The 15,113-nt window shown below is 42.7% G+C and overlaps 3 protein-coding genes across 3 annotated transcripts; 1 reads left to right on the top strand and 2 right to left on the bottom strand.

The window, feature by feature from the left end:
• The first annotated feature begins 205 nt into the window (after window positions 1-205).
• dtymk (deoxythymidylate kinase (thymidylate kinase)) lies at window positions 206-1,921 on the top strand. Its single transcript, XM_053871323.1, has 5 exons — window positions 206-559; window positions 625-733; window positions 1,318-1,408; window positions 1,472-1,669; window positions 1,739-1,921. Exons 1-5 carry the CDS (start codon window positions 430-432, stop codon window positions 1,847-1,849), a joined length of 639 nt encoding a protein of 212 aa, XP_053727298.1. The 5' UTR covers window positions 206-429; the 3' UTR covers window positions 1,850-1,921.
• Window positions 1,922-2,269: 348 nt separating this feature from the next.
• On the bottom strand, window positions 2,270-8,040 carry atg4b (autophagy related 4B, cysteine peptidase). The gene is made up of 13 exons (XM_053871301.1): window positions 7,891-8,040; window positions 6,883-6,984; window positions 6,645-6,716; window positions 6,467-6,565; window positions 6,293-6,394; window positions 6,132-6,204; window positions 5,303-5,382; window positions 4,843-5,030; window positions 4,375-4,453; window positions 4,139-4,284; window positions 3,975-4,031; window positions 3,115-3,208; window positions 2,270-3,042 (listed from the first exon to the last, which is right to left on the bottom strand). The coding sequence occupies exons 1-13, from the start codon at window positions 8,003-8,005 to the stop codon at window positions 2,969-2,971; spliced, it is 1,281 nt and encodes a 426-aa protein (XP_053727276.1). The 5' UTR covers window positions 8,006-8,040; the 3' UTR covers window positions 2,270-2,968.
• Window positions 8,041-8,932: 892 nt separating this feature from the next.
• Window positions 8,933-13,948, bottom strand: boka (BCL2 family apoptosis regulator BOK a). Its single transcript, XM_053871334.1, has 4 exons — window positions 13,594-13,948; window positions 13,054-13,182; window positions 11,069-11,232; window positions 8,933-9,081 (listed from the first exon to the last, which is right to left on the bottom strand). The coding sequence occupies exons 1-4, from the start codon at window positions 13,805-13,807 to the stop codon at window positions 8,956-8,958; spliced, it is 633 nt and encodes a 210-aa protein (XP_053727309.1). The 5' UTR covers window positions 13,808-13,948; the 3' UTR covers window positions 8,933-8,955.
• Window positions 13,949-15,113: the final 1,165 nt, after the last annotated feature.

The following is a 15,113-nucleotide window of genomic DNA, read 5'->3' as shown; positions in this document are numbered from 1 at the left end:
AAAAAGCTTTGACTTTTATAAGACATGCTCTTTTCACTCATTTGGATCACTTACTTGTTCTTCTCATGAACCGCCTGTCTTCAACTTCACTAAACTTCTCCTCCTACTTATCCAGTGCTGCGGTACCACGATCGTCAACATTGTCGTCAACAAACACAATTCTTCTTCGGTGAATGTAGCGGTGCACCACACTGCCATCTAGCGACTCAACGATCTGACACGTTTAAATAGATAAAAGCCTTTTCGTCTTCTCTGGCAGCAAAAACGGACATCGGCGCATTTGTGCAACATGTTCACGTTGTTTAAAATGACAAACATCTGTCAGGAAGCGTAATGTGGGCCGGAGTGACGTCACGCATACGTCAGCGCGTGAGAAAGGCGCCAATTCCGCTGTTTCATGGCCGAGTTTCGTTCCTGTAGCCAAGTGTCATGGCGTGCAAGAGAGGAGCTCTTATTGTTCTGGAGGGTGTCGACAAGGCCGGGAAGACGACGCAGTGCAGCCAGCTCGTCCGGACCCTGCAGCAGAAAGGACACCCGGCGGAGATGATGCGGTTCCCCGGTGAGCACCCGACTTGTTTTGGTTAGCGTCTCTGGAACAGCTGTAACGTGTCGATGTTGTGGCAGACAGGACAACGACCATCGGGCAACTGATCAGCGCTTACTTGGAGAAGAGGAGCGACCTGGAGGACCACACAGTCCACCTACTGTTCTCGGCGAACCGATGGGAAATGGTGTAAGCTTGTGTCATGTGACTTCTTTTGATCACGTTGGCCAGCCAGCAGAGAAGGGAAGCGTTTGGATACTCACTTGCGCCGATCTGTTTTTGCGTCTATATCTTAGTTGTTAATATAGTTGATGTTGTGTAGTCATTCGACTTGTGTGAGGAAATCAGAGAACGTTTTATGACGTATTTCGCAATCCATTTCTATGTCGATTAACCTGAGTGGGAGAATAGGTTCTTTGCACGAGTTATGATTTACAGAAGCAGTGTCATGGCAAAATGTCAAATGCCAGAGAGTCTATCATGATCGCAGCACGCCACTTTCCGTGCTGCAGCACAATTGGTAATTCCTAAGTAGTTTAGTCATGGTTGTTATTGCAGAATGTGGGAGAACAAGATCAGCGCAATACTCACAGATCCGTGACACAGCCGTGTGTCTCAGCACAGCAGGTAGTGTAGACCTTATAGCTCTGTGTTGTGTGATGCAGAGACAGCTGTGTTACATCATTCCACTGCCAGAACTTGGCTTTGACTGTGCAATGTTGTGCCCCCATTATGCTGCCCTCATTTTTGATCTGGCCTGATGATTTTCCCAGACCTCTGATGAAGAAGAAACTAGAACAAGGCATCACTCTGGTTGTGGATCGCTACGCTTTCTCAGGAGTCGCCTTCACCGGGGCTAAACCTGTGAGTCAACAATCTGAGCAACGCATGAGAAAATGGTCCCCGACATGTTTTCCTCCATCTCAGGGTTTCTCTCTGGAGTGGTGCATGAACCCCGACGTGGGTCTTCCAAAGCCGGATCTTGTCATGTTTCTGCAGCTCAGTCCTGCCGCTGCGGCGCAGCGAGGGCAGTTTGGCGAGGAGCGTTATGAAACTGGTGGCTTTCAGCGGGCCGTTCAACAGAGGTTCGAGCAGCTTATGAAAGATAAAACGGTCAACTGGCAGGTTTGTTTTGAGAGGACAGGTCTGTTGATGGAGTTTTAACCAAGGTATTAATCACGTGTCTTGTTGCAGGTCATCGATGCTTCGCAGAGTGTTCAGGAAGTGCACGAGGACATTACAACAAAGAGCTTGAACATCATGAACTCCATTGACAACCAGCCACTGGGGGAACTCTGGAAGTGAACTGGTGTACATGAACTGTTTTACAAACTTGATTTTAAAGGTCACATTGAAATTATTAAATAGATTCTTTTACTGTGTTGCATTCTCCGTTCCTCCTGCAGCCCAAAACATATTTTATGGTTGATCGGTGGGTTTGGCTTTTACCCCGACTCTCATGACACTGGAGACACAGTTAGAACATGTCATTTAACTACTATCTATTGTCCTCTGATACATCAAAGTAATGTTTGTATTATGTGAGTTACTTTCATAAATCCTTCATAACTTCAGAAACCCTTTGGTGCAGGTACATTGTTCATCACTCATTCAATGCAAGTGACAAATACAGTGCTTTTAAGTATGAAGCTGCATGATTTATCATGATCGTTGCATGTGGGTGAAATACACTACATAACACTTTTAAGTGCAACGTCAAACAAAAAAAACTGCTGATGCTAATACAGGGGGTAGGTGAATGACTACCATCATTGTGAATTACTGGACACTGATTGAAGGCAGGAATGACTAGAGTTTCAGTGTGCAGGCAAAGCTTTGAAGAAGTACAGGTATGTGTATTACACATGAACTGGAGATGTGTGAGTGAGAGGAGTACCGTTCTTAACAGTCGTGCTGTGAGTACTGTAGCACCCAACGTATCGACTTTTATCACTAACAGAGGTGATCCACTGCAAAATATCAGGGCTTGACTTTATTTCAGAATCCTCTTACACTTCAATAGCTCTTAGTCTACATATGTGGCGAGTAAATAAATACAATATGTGTCAGAGAAATGTCTTCATTGCAAATGATAGAATTTGGTTTCTCTCCCAACAGTCACCATGGGAGCCATGAACTTGAAGGATCTTGGAGCGAGCGCAGTGACAATTTTACAAGTTAGGGAAAGGCACCGTATCACTTCAGATTAATCATGTTAAGACCAGAATGGAAAGTCAAAGGTGGGGATGTGTCAACACATCTGTGTCCTGAGCTCCGGCTTCCACCAGAGTCGGAGCACATGGAGTTAATGCGGAAACGCTGCGTGAGGCGCGGCATGTGTCCAGTGATGCTCGTCCCTTCTGGCAGCAGAGAAAAAATCTTCCTCCTCGCGTCAAGAACAGTCACTTATTGTTCATCAATTCCTCACAAGGATAGTATCTCGAACTCTTCATCCTCCGAGTCAAAGAACCTCTCTAGTCGATCGGAATCAGAGAAGTCTAAGGAGAGCAAAGATAGCAGATGAAGTCACTCATGGAGCCCACCATTTTAAATGACTTGAAGTTGTTTACCAGGAGTAAGGTTGAGCGCGTCCATGCTGACCATATGTGAGGGCTGACTGTCCACCAGCTCAAACATGGGCAGGCCTCCTTTTTTGCAGGACAACTGGAAGACAAAATGTGACGCGTATTAAATGAAGTAACTTCATGAACTCACAGCTATGAGGGACTAGTTCAGTTGTTGCTCATCTAGAAAATCAAAATTCTGAACCTTGAGGTAAACAATAACATAATACCAATTATTAATGATAATTTATAGGGATGTTCCGATACCACTATTTTTGAGTACTGATATTTGAGTACCTGCTGATGTGAATAGTTAATTTCCAACACCTTCCATGAACAAACATGGAACCGCTGCTACAGATTTCACTTTGAACATTTTAAGGTGAGCCTGAGTGATCTACACATATGCAGATATATAATATAGAAGATCCTGGTACTGGCTACTGGTCTACATATACTGTAGTAGGTATTGGCTAGAGTATTTAAGTACAGCAAAGTAGGCCTGTGTTAGTGCGACTGCTGAAGCCGGTATCGGGGCATTCCCAATCGTGTTATATTTAAAAAAAAAGTTATATAAAAAATGATATGCATATTAAAAGGCATGTGCTTCTCAGGAGGCAATGATGTAACGCTAATAAAGACTTGGGAGTGAGTTCAGGGCAATCTTCCACTGCACTGTCAGTAAGTCACTGTTCATTATTCACTGCATACATTCACCTTTCATAGCCAAATAATGCCACTGATTAAAAAAAACATTGAGGCCCTGAAGGGGCCACTGTAGTATGACACTGCAGGCAGACTGCTGGAATTTCAGATTTTCACCGCTTCGCACCAACCACAAAAGAGCAGTGTTCAGACAAACGTACCCTTCTAATGCGCATACACCAGTCATCAAACTCGTCCTCTGTTCTGCAGAAGAAACCCTGTCACACAGCAGAAGAGAAGTCAGCAATGGCAGGCCTATTCTCAAGAACAATCAAGGCTTCAGTTGGAGATGATGAATGCCAAAGGTCGGTTCACTGGAACATACGGCTGCGATGGACGGATCCAGTTCACAGATGTGCATGCGGCAGGGCGGATGCTGGCAATGGTAGGACTCATCTGGGACCTGACCGTCCTCACAAGAGTCCACAGCAGGTTGAGTGGTGTGCGGGTCTAGATAGATTAGTTCTTCTCCTGACGGTGGGGAGAATGACAACCTTCTGTTAGGACAGCCATCTTATATGAACATGGGAAAATCAGGGAAGCACAGAAAAGGACACATACCTACATAACCAATGAAGTAATGGGCACTGTTAGGTTTGCCCCCAATAACGCCCAGAGACTGAGGCAGCATGAAGCATTGCTGTGAGAGTAGACGAGAGGATTTATAGCAGTCTATTCTTGTCGACCATAAAAGCTTCTGCTAATGGTTTTCCAGAACAATACCAGTCAGGAGCTAATGTGTAATGCAACACAAAACAAGCACATCATTCATATCGATATCAGGGTTCTCCCCAGCGCTTTAGCTGCATATGGGCCCTCTATGCTGAGACTTTCACATTCATTCTGTCAACATGAAGCGCCACCTTTTAAGGTAGATCATTAAGGACCCCGCAGAAAGCCAGCTAGATTTACAGAAGTCCATAAGAGCCAGCACATTTGTCGCCAAATCGTGGTGACCACTCGCCCATCTTTTCCCTTTTAAAGCACAATCTAGACAATTACGTTAGGGAGAAAAAAACGTGGGCTCACCTTTAAGGTTTCGATGTACGCCTCGTTGATGTCGCTCAGGCCCAGCCTGAGGGGGATCAGCAAGACAAGGGGTTTCCAGAGAGCTGTCTCCTCCTCAGCCAAAGCACAAGCTCCCTCCAGGCAGCCGTTTATCTCTCCAGCAGCCCCAGCCTCGCCGCACGTGTCCAGCCACGGCATACAGAGGCGTTCTGCAGTGACATTTGCAATGAAATAAACATGGTAAGCAAAAAAGCAGACAGGCTTCAAGAAAGTGTGGGGTGATTTAGTGAAGACACCAAAAGAAGCAAATGGAAACACTGTTTCCAATTGAAGCTAATTCAAAAAATATAACTTAAATATCTCAAGATTGCTTTGGACAAAATGAGAGAAGTGACACCAGAAAAGAAAACACTGTCCAAAGAGAAGGTTTGACTGGTTGTGCTAATGATAACACAGCAGGAACAGGCTCCACTGCACTCACTTATCTCCTCAATGACCACCGTGTTGTCCATCGCCACATGGACAACCAGTCTGCTCCACGTATCAAACACAACCAGTTTTCTAAAATAAAAGGAAAGAGCCAAAGTTCATCAGATGAACTACATATCCACATAAGCAGAAAACATAATTTTATGGGTGTGAGTCACAGAGGAACATGACCTCCAGCACAAAAGTCTCCCATGTAAGACAGTTATCGACTTTAGAAATTAGTGTTGGATTTTAAAGTTATTCTTCACTTTTAGATGTGTTTTCCCCCGATCTAATAGAACACACTGTACAATGCAAAGCGGGTCATAGCTTTGTATTGGTGACAAGCAAAATGACCAACATAACATACTGCTCTTGCCTGCTGAAAATGTCTGTACATCTGCAAAGCTCACTGTCATTATGACATTGCCATTCAAGTAAGACTTTTGCGCAAGTGTCTCAGCCTTGTATATTGACTCTCAATATAGTAGAGGGATGCGTCGGCAGAATCTGACACTGGGAGGGGAAAGCACGTTCTGTAGGATAATTTGATTGGTTTGTGCTCTCAGTGTTATGTCCCGTCCAAGAATATCTGGGTTCACTGCAGTCCTGCAGAAATACCATTTAAGTGAGTCAGGGAAAAGTATATTACTGTCACCATCTGCCTTTCACTCTCATCTAATGTTTTTATATTATATATTGTGTCTTCAAAGCAACAATGCAGTGACACAACATTTGGATTTGGTTACACAAAAATAAGAAAGGCAGAAGACTTGGAATAATAACTCTTAACAAGGAGAGTAGTAATCAAGCATTTTATAATTTGCTTGAGTTATACTCACTTTAGAACCTGGGCCACTGTGTTCGGTCCATACCACTGACCTATAGGCTTTCCTTCCCCAACGCCCATTTGAGCTGCAAAGATAAGAGCCCAAAATCATTTTAAACTTTAGCCTGACTGTTTATATGAGTCTTCCAGGATGGTCAAAAGACGTACACTTACCAATTTGATGGATGGAATAGTAGCAGTCTTTCTTGTCAATGAAGGCGTTGAGAATACTAAGGTAATCCTCTCTTTGTTTTTGGCCTTTGGTCCATCTCCAGTCTGAAAACAAAAACGTTATCATCTACTTGGTAGGATTGGCCTTCTCAAAACAACAGCTGAGAGTTGTCTTACCTCTTCCCAAATGTCGACACATCAAGGCCTCGCCAAGGATCATCTGCCCACATCGCAGCATACATCCCCATCCGGTATCGGATGTTGGTCCAGTCCCTCCTGGGTCGCATTCACAATATTGAGTCATTCAGAGAGATACTTCTTTAGACAGAAACAAAATATGTCTTCTGATACTCACCAATTGGTGGAAAGTTTTTTCTGTATGTAAACCACAGTCGTGATGTAATGTCACATAGAATTTCATCTCTCTCTGCAAATTCAAAGCGATTCATTTATTGCACAAGATAATTTGGGTCATAACTTGGAAACCATATTTCAACTTGGAATATTTTTGGGACTGCACAACTGCATCGATTTGTCTGATACAAAATAATTGCATATCAAACTGATCCCTGCACGTTCCTAAATTGCCTTACCTGTGAGTGCACTGTACTCTTTTCCTAAGATCCACACAGGGTCTGATGTCTCAGGAAACTCTTCAAACTCTCCAAATCGAAGTGTGTCATAAGTCAGGGTAGCTGAATGAGAAGAATTGCCTTCTGATCAGACTGTTGGTCAGATGGGTATAGCAGTATGGCACATAGACAAACATCATAAACCCGAGTTATAGTGGAAAAGCTACAACTTTAATGGCCATTCTTGAACACTACAACTCATCATATTCAGGACAGGGTCAACAAGAAAGGACAATTTGCACATGACATGCTTTTACTGCATAGTATTTGTCCCGCTTGGTGAACTCCTTTCCTTTCCCGTACCACAGACATTTCGACTGATTGGGAAACATTAGTTTCTTAAACAAAACTAGTTCGGGAAAACGCTAATCTACGAAGGTCCTGCATTGCATTCAGAAGTCGCCTGGTCTCTTGAGCAGATCGAATGTGGATCCAAAATTCAGCATTATCTAAAATAATGAGTAATTTTGCCAAAAGTATTATGAAAACATATTTTAAATGATACCCAGTAACAGTAGAAATCCATTACAATGACACATGGCAAAGCACAAATAAAGGGCACTTACGAAAAACACTTGGGAAAATGTATTTCTCATCTTTCGCGATGCAAAAGCTAACAGCACTGTTGACCGTCTGGGATGTTGGACCCGAGGCGAACCGAAATTGTATGACAGACAAATGTTTCGGTTTGATGAAGATTAAAAATCCGTGATAAACACATGCCTGGTGTCCAAAGAGCGGAACGTGATATCGCCGTTTACAGAGCTGTCAGTTTTGACAACAGCAGCAAGCTAGCGTCAATTAGCACTTAGCTTTAGTCATCACTTTAGCCAAGCTAAGCTGTACCGCAACATAGGCCGATGCTTGTCACCAACAACAAACAGGAGCCGGGGCCAGTGATATCGCTCTAATGGTAACCTGGTCATCTAAGTATATAGATCTTAAAACAGGAGTCTAAATGAGGTTTACCTGCATCCATCCCGACGGTCTTCACCCCGTTTTGTTTGTTGTTCTTTGCACTCTGACCCAATCGACCAATGGGAAGGCAACAAAATGTGGACTCCGGAAAGAGGCGGGTCCACATGTATGTCAGCCAATAAAACAGTCAGTTATCTAAACCAGGAAGTACATTTGGTCCAATCAATGGAGGGCGACGTAGCACTTTCTTGAGCAACTTAGTCTTTTTCAGACACCGTACAATTTATTTCAAAAACCTGGAAGTTGGCCTTTGATAATGTGACCAGTGGCTTTTATACCCAACCCGGACTGACAGCAGGTTTGTTAAACTGCTGCGATGGTTAAAGCGGCATCACTACACATCTAGAAAGTTAATTTATCTAAAATAAATCACGTCCCTTTTGAAAAACGGCTGCAATAGCGTGCAACGCTTATATTGCTTACACGTTTTCAGACATATTTCATAATTCACACACGTGAATTTCATTACATCACAGATCTCCATGACGAGGCTGATGTACACAACCACACAGTGGACCAATACAAAGCCATCAGTTGATGTTTTAAAATAAACACCATCCTTGTTACCTTAACAAACACAAATTCTACTTTTTTTTTTTAATAAATCTTTAAAGGAACAGTATTGTAGCAAATATTTTATTTTACAACTTATTTACAGTTTGCAAATACTGCATAGATGCAACATTTCAACTACTTATTGAACATTTATTCTTAGAATAAAACCCAAAGCATTGTCTGAAATGTTATCGAAGTGCTCAAAGTTGGTGTAAAAACACGACACGTTTAAGAAAATAGTCAGAGACATTTTCGACCACTAGAAGCCGCCAACCCACAACTTTTCAGGAGGAAAACTAATGTGAGACAAATAAGGTGATTTTACAAATCTAGATCACATTTGTGGCGTCATATTCACTTTCACCAATAAATAAACAATCAGGAAGATGAAAGATGAACAGCGAGTCTGTGTGGTCTCTGTGAGTGAGTGCAAACACAATCCAAAAAGGTGGATTACTTTTTTCTTTCTTTAGCGGAACTGCAGAATCCATTGTGCTGCTTTCACTTCTCCCTGAGGAGGTAAAGCACGACAGCTTTCACACAGTGTCCAAACGTTAGCAGAGACGACACGAGCCAGTGGGAGTAGAAGCTGGGGTCAGTGTTGATAACACATTTAGTCACATCACCCTGCAGGACGACACGGAAACACAATTCATTGAGCTGTAATATGTCTGTGACAGATTTTTACAATATTTGTTTTGGATTATATTCTCATGGCATTTGCTGAGAGGTGCAAGCTGTTCTCCAATTCTTAGTCCTACTCCAAAAACTATAGACGAGCACTTGAGCAATGAACCAGCACTTTTAACTGTCACTCTTGATGCAGAACACTTCACCCTCTTAAGGCCTCAAATGTCCTGTAGGATCCTCTCAGAGTGGAATTATTACCCTCAAAACAGACCCTTCCTTTAAATGTATAATGTTACACAGCTCTTCACTTTGTTGCAGAACACCAGGCCAAAACTTCACTGAGGTTCAAGCGAATAGCTGTAAACACAGTTTAGGAAAAACATGAGTGAAATGTATTTTAAACTGCTAGATTGTCAATATCTAATATGTACAATATGAATCAATACATTTCAATTACAAATATGAATAGTATATCTCAATATTAAGATAATCTGTTATTAGGCCATGCAAAAACCTAAATAGTAAAATAATACATTTCTGCACACATTTTAGTTCAATAGATTCAAACAGATTAAAAAACTCATAAATATGTACGAAAAGAATAGCATAGAATTCAAAATCATTTGCAGCAATATTAGAATACAATGTGGCCCAGGTCTGATCAACACAGTACATTACTTAGTCCTTCATCAATTCTACCAATAAATTTAACATGGTGCAATTGTTTGGTCAAAATTCTCTATATAAGGTGTAGGGGTTTAACTCAGCACATATGGGTCAAAGAAAATTAAACCTTTGTTGGCTCAATTCATTATCTAACTGTCACACGAAGACCATTGTCTTTGTTAACAAGTTTTTATTGATTTATCGATCCCCACGAATACAAGACACTCAAAGTTCACGGCTTTCAAGCAACCTCTCCATTAAACCTCTTTGACAAGAAGTTTTGTCATGCATACATGCATCTTCAGTTAACCAGTGCTTAGTCCTGTTCCAGGTTGCAGGGAGTGCTGGAGCCTATCCCAGAGGTCATTGGGTGAGAGGCAGGAATACACCCTGTCTCTTTGGGCTGTGGGAGGAAACCCACGCAGGCCCAAGGAGAACATGCAAAGCCCTCCGATCAGACCCGGAAATCAAACCCGCAACCTTCTTGCAGCAAGGCGAGAGTGCTGACCATTTGGCCACCCTAAGAGGTTTTGAAATTTCTAAAAAAAAAATGCCAAGTCTGAGGATGAAAAAGGTCAATGTAATTCAGTGAAAATATTAAGATCTTAATCCAGAGTCACAGCCTGCTGTGTCAGGCTCTTCCGGAATATACAATCATCCACACCCTGCGGGTTGTTGGATAACACATTTGTATCTTAATGCAGCACTGGTTTTGCTCATTGGTTTGTTTCACGGCCTGACAACACCAAATGGTCTTACGCCACAACTGTGTGGGACACTCTAGATCACAAATAGAACTCTTTTGCAAGGAATTACATAAACCCCATGGAAGTAATCATGAAAATCCAGTAGGATATGAAAATGCTTAAACGGGACATTCAAACTGATTCGAAACAGAGGTTTTTTGACTGCTCATTTCATTTTAGCTATTGTCTGCACACATTATCCCACATCTTAGCTCTGAAACGCATCACCGGTAACTTGTCACTCCTTAAAAATCAATCCCTTTATTCACCAGATCATAAAACAGCTGACCTCACAAACTCAGGGGTGAACCCTTAATGTGTCAGACACAAAGCCACCAGCTTCAGCAACAACCCAGAGTTCACGGCCAATAGTGAGCATCCGCAACAGGGTAGAAACTTTGATCAATCCACCCCCGCTCCCCATAATTTTCTAGCTTCTCCATAGGAGACCGGATTGTATGCCTTCTCTAAAGCCACTGACTCATGTTTTACACACACAAAAATCATGTTTGTCCTTCAAAAATGCAATATTTATAGTCATCATGCTTAACACTCAATTAGGTTTTTCTTACCCAGCCACCTCTCCTTTTCAACCAGGAGCTCAGACTCTTGCGGACAAACTCCCCCATGCAGTCGACGATGGTGTGCACCATGGCTGGATGTCCATGGCGGACACAGTCAACAGCCAGAGCTCCCGCTACAGCATATAAAGAGACCACTTTTCCCCATGTGACACCTGAGGATAAAGCATTAAATGAGTTGTGCAAATGTTTCACAATTCATCTGAGTGAGACAGAAGTTTGTTATCAGGTCAGCCGGGTCCATGCCTGCATCACTGGATGAACAAATACAAGAACACTGGCCAAGAATCCACCCAACGTGCCTCTCTGGCCTACTTTGGGACAAAACACGGACCCCAGGGCAGCAGGATGCTGAGGGACCCCACAGTAGTGGCGCATTTTACCTGTCAATCACCGGACATTCAACCCTATATAGACTATTTTCTGTTTGTTTTCTGAAATGTTCCATGATTGATGAAGGACACAGATCTAATTTGCAAGCGATTTAACTGTTGTGGGGCTACATTGGGCTTGGAATATTTTTTTAAACCAATGTAATATTAATGATATACATGAAATTATGTTGATAGGTATATGTTGCCACGAGTAAGACATCAAGATGGCAAAGTTCAGTTTTGAAATGGCTCATCATTTTCCTCTATCTTGGCTCTGCTCACTCTCATGTTGTTCTCAGTCAAAGTTTTATATTGAATTAATCACATTGAAAGATTTGACTGACTTGAATGCACTGAACACTTTTTGTATTTGAATCCTGAAGTTTTTTTAAGCTTCAATTTTTCCTTCCATCAGTGCAATTGCATTTCCTCTCCGTCATCATGGATGTTTTGATCGTGACATCACATTGAATAATGTGGTTAACCTGGAATTGGTACACTGAAAAATGTTCCTGTGAAAGAAAGAATCTATACGTCATTAGCCTGTACACGCAGAAGGAAATGGTCTAACCTGTCTACCTACATGATCACCTCACATGTGAGTAGAATCTGTGTTTGCAAAGGTCATTACATGTGCCCCAACTCAACTGAGTTCTTCCTGGATCACTACAGTAGGCACACGATTAGTACTGTCAAAAAGAGCACTCTTCAGGATGTGAATTGTCTGCTGGTTACAGTATTGTGCTATTACAACCCGATCGTCTCGTCGTCTTAGTCAATATTCCAGTGTAAAAAATAATAATAAATCTTATATCCTCCCTGACAGAACTTCCTCTCGGCTCATGATAGTTTTTGAGGAACCATGTATATCATACTTGAACTGTCTGTATGTAAGTTCTCATGTCATGTGCTTAAATCTTTCAAGTTAGCAAAAAAGCTGTTTGAACTGCAGCTTCTTTAAATTCCAACCCTCACGAGTGATGGATGCACAGTTCCATCAGTCTATTTTGCCAGTCTATTTAAGGCCACGTCTTTTCGTGGACTGATCTTAGGAGACAGTGTGTTCCAAAGCAGCTTGATAGTCATCAGTGTGCAAGTGCCCAATTTGCTATGCCCACCGACTGCTCTGTTTTATCCCCGGAGGAAGAAAGCCAAACTCTCCGGGTGACGTTCCAAACAGTCTGTAACAATTATTCAAGGCAGGGAGAGCTTAACCTAATATGGAGCGACTGTTTTCCCCTCACATTTTTTTGATCTCGACAAACCGGTGTACTTGAGCTCCACACACACTCCACTGATGGCATATAAAGTTCGACAGATTGTGTAATGCGGCTGTTCTAAGACTGAACACATTTCCTTAAACTTTTGTTATCTCTGCTGCACTTTCCCCAGCTCTTTAGTTCCTCCTTCCCAGACCCCAGTGCACAATGAACTTCCCTAAAAGGACATGCCTCCTTCTCTTTTTTTTTTATTTTGGCTCCATGTTTGAACAGGTCTCACACAAAGTATACAGTGTACTACACTGTGACCTGCAACATATTCAGAAATAGTTCAGTAAAATTGAGCTATTTCACAAAGATTTTGATCTGCATTTATGATTACCTGTGGAGAAAATGTCAGCAGCAACAGCAAGGAAAGCGTCAGACACAACACTCTCTGACGCCACTGTGATGTTGAGCTGCCTTGCAACATTTCGGTACACGTTGGGCCGCAGGTACTCCAGCTCATCACCTGAAAGATTCATGCATTGCTTTGATGTGATTCACAAAATGTTACTTTTCCCGCCTCAAAGCAAGCACCATCTAAATCTGTGACTGAAGCTGGGTGCTTGGCATTGCATCATAACTATGGCAGGAGAAATAAACACATTCATGCAGGCTCACTATAATTTCCGGATTCCCTCACTTGTGAGTCCCCTGCATAAGAAGAGGGAACCCCACGACTCCACCATAAATAAGAACATGAATGGGTGAATTCACAAAAGCCATATTTAAGTGACCATAAACCATTGCTTTTAGCTGGCTATAAACAGAAGTGACACACAATAAAAGCACCTCGCAGGTGTTTACGTTCCCAAGCGCCACAAACTTTGTTTAGGAGTAGGTTCGACATCAGGAGCAATGGACCGCTCCGGTCACTTACCCAACCACAGGAGAACCGACGACACCTCCCCCAGCGTCCCACCTGACGCGGCCAGTCCATGCTCGGGTTTGGACCACCCGACTCCGGCGCGGTGCAGCCTGGAGTGGATATAGTCGCGGCACAGCGCTTTCGCTTGGGACACCAGCTCTTTGTCGGTGGGCGAGCGGTCGAAGACCTCGGCAGCGAACACGGAGGAGCGACGCAACATCTCCATGTCGCCCGCCGAGTCCCAGGACTGACGGCAGAAGCTCCCCGCCTGCAGGCCTCCTCCCCGCGCAATCACGCCCCCCTCACCTCACTTGCGGAGCTTATTCTGCATCAGTTTGTATTTCAATCCAACTGATATTAAACTCAAAACACGATCACTAAAGATAGTCTGACAACTCACCTTTAAATGTTGTACTCATAGACCATCAGTCATTACAAATCCAAGTTTGAGCGTGAGCAGCTTCGCGTTGTTTTCGAAGAATCATCTTCACTAAACGCGTAAAACCTTGGTTTAAATCCAACTCTCCTTCTAAGGACACTCATTGGAGACAAGCCCCGCCCCTCCCCTTTGACACACGCACGCAAACAGTATTTGATCTCAAATACATTGACACTCCAAATCAGATATGAATGTTTTGGGCAAGATTTATTACTCAATATGTTTTCAATACATTTAAATGGGATTAATTATTGATGAGATAGGTGCATCTTCTGCCAGGTAAAGAAGGAGCTGAGCCAAAAGCTATTGATCAGTTTCTACTCTTGTGCTGAGGGTAGTGACCAAAAGAACTGAACTGATCCTGAGAGAGCAGGAGATCTTGTTTGTCCTGGGACAGACTCTGTCTGGACCATGTTCTGGGGAAAGGTGAGTCTGGGTCTCATGATGCCGACTGTTGCCGCAGCATTGATCCAGTCTTTGCCCCCGTAAAACTATGAATATTTTAGTTTTTCTGAGGTTAAACCTAGTTCATTGTTGGGGAAAGAATTGACATACACATTATGAAATATGACTGGATAATGTGTTCCTTGTTAATCATTAACTGATTTTATTACAGGCCTGTTGGTAAAAAGGAATTTGTTTTTAATGTTTTTTTTGGCATGTGTGTAATAAAAATCCACCTTTCCAATTGAGGGTGAAATATGTACTGACAGAGCAGATATCTTCATCAACTGAACATGTCTGTTCCTGTACTAGTTATATTTTAAGAAACATGAAATACATTTAAAGAAGAAGCAATTGTGATGTGCATATTGTCTCTTGATTTGCTGCACAGAAAAGTTTGACCTCTTTATGGATCATAGCCTGTTACACACCTTCTCCACGCCCCAAGCAGAAAATAGTTAAACCAGATTTCTCTGGAAGATGAGCTAGAGTGGCGTATCAGTGAGAACAACCCCACCCAAAGGTTCACGCTGTCAAGACACGTTTGAGGAATGCCTGACTCCACTCGTGACAACTCAACGCTCAGGTTAATGGATGAAGAAGACACCTCACAGCTGAGTCAGTCGTCTCACCTGGAAGTCGCTTGGAC

The sequence above is a fragment of the Synchiropus splendidus genome, chromosome 1 (assembly GCF_027744825.2).
Source record: "Synchiropus splendidus isolate RoL2022-P1 chromosome 1, RoL_Sspl_1.0, whole genome shotgun sequence".
NCBI classification, from domain to species: Eukaryota; Metazoa; Chordata; class Actinopteri; order Syngnathiformes; family Callionymidae; genus Synchiropus; species Synchiropus splendidus.
The sequence above is the reverse complement of the archived record's forward strand: the minus strand, read 5'-3'. Positions and strand labels throughout refer to the sequence as shown.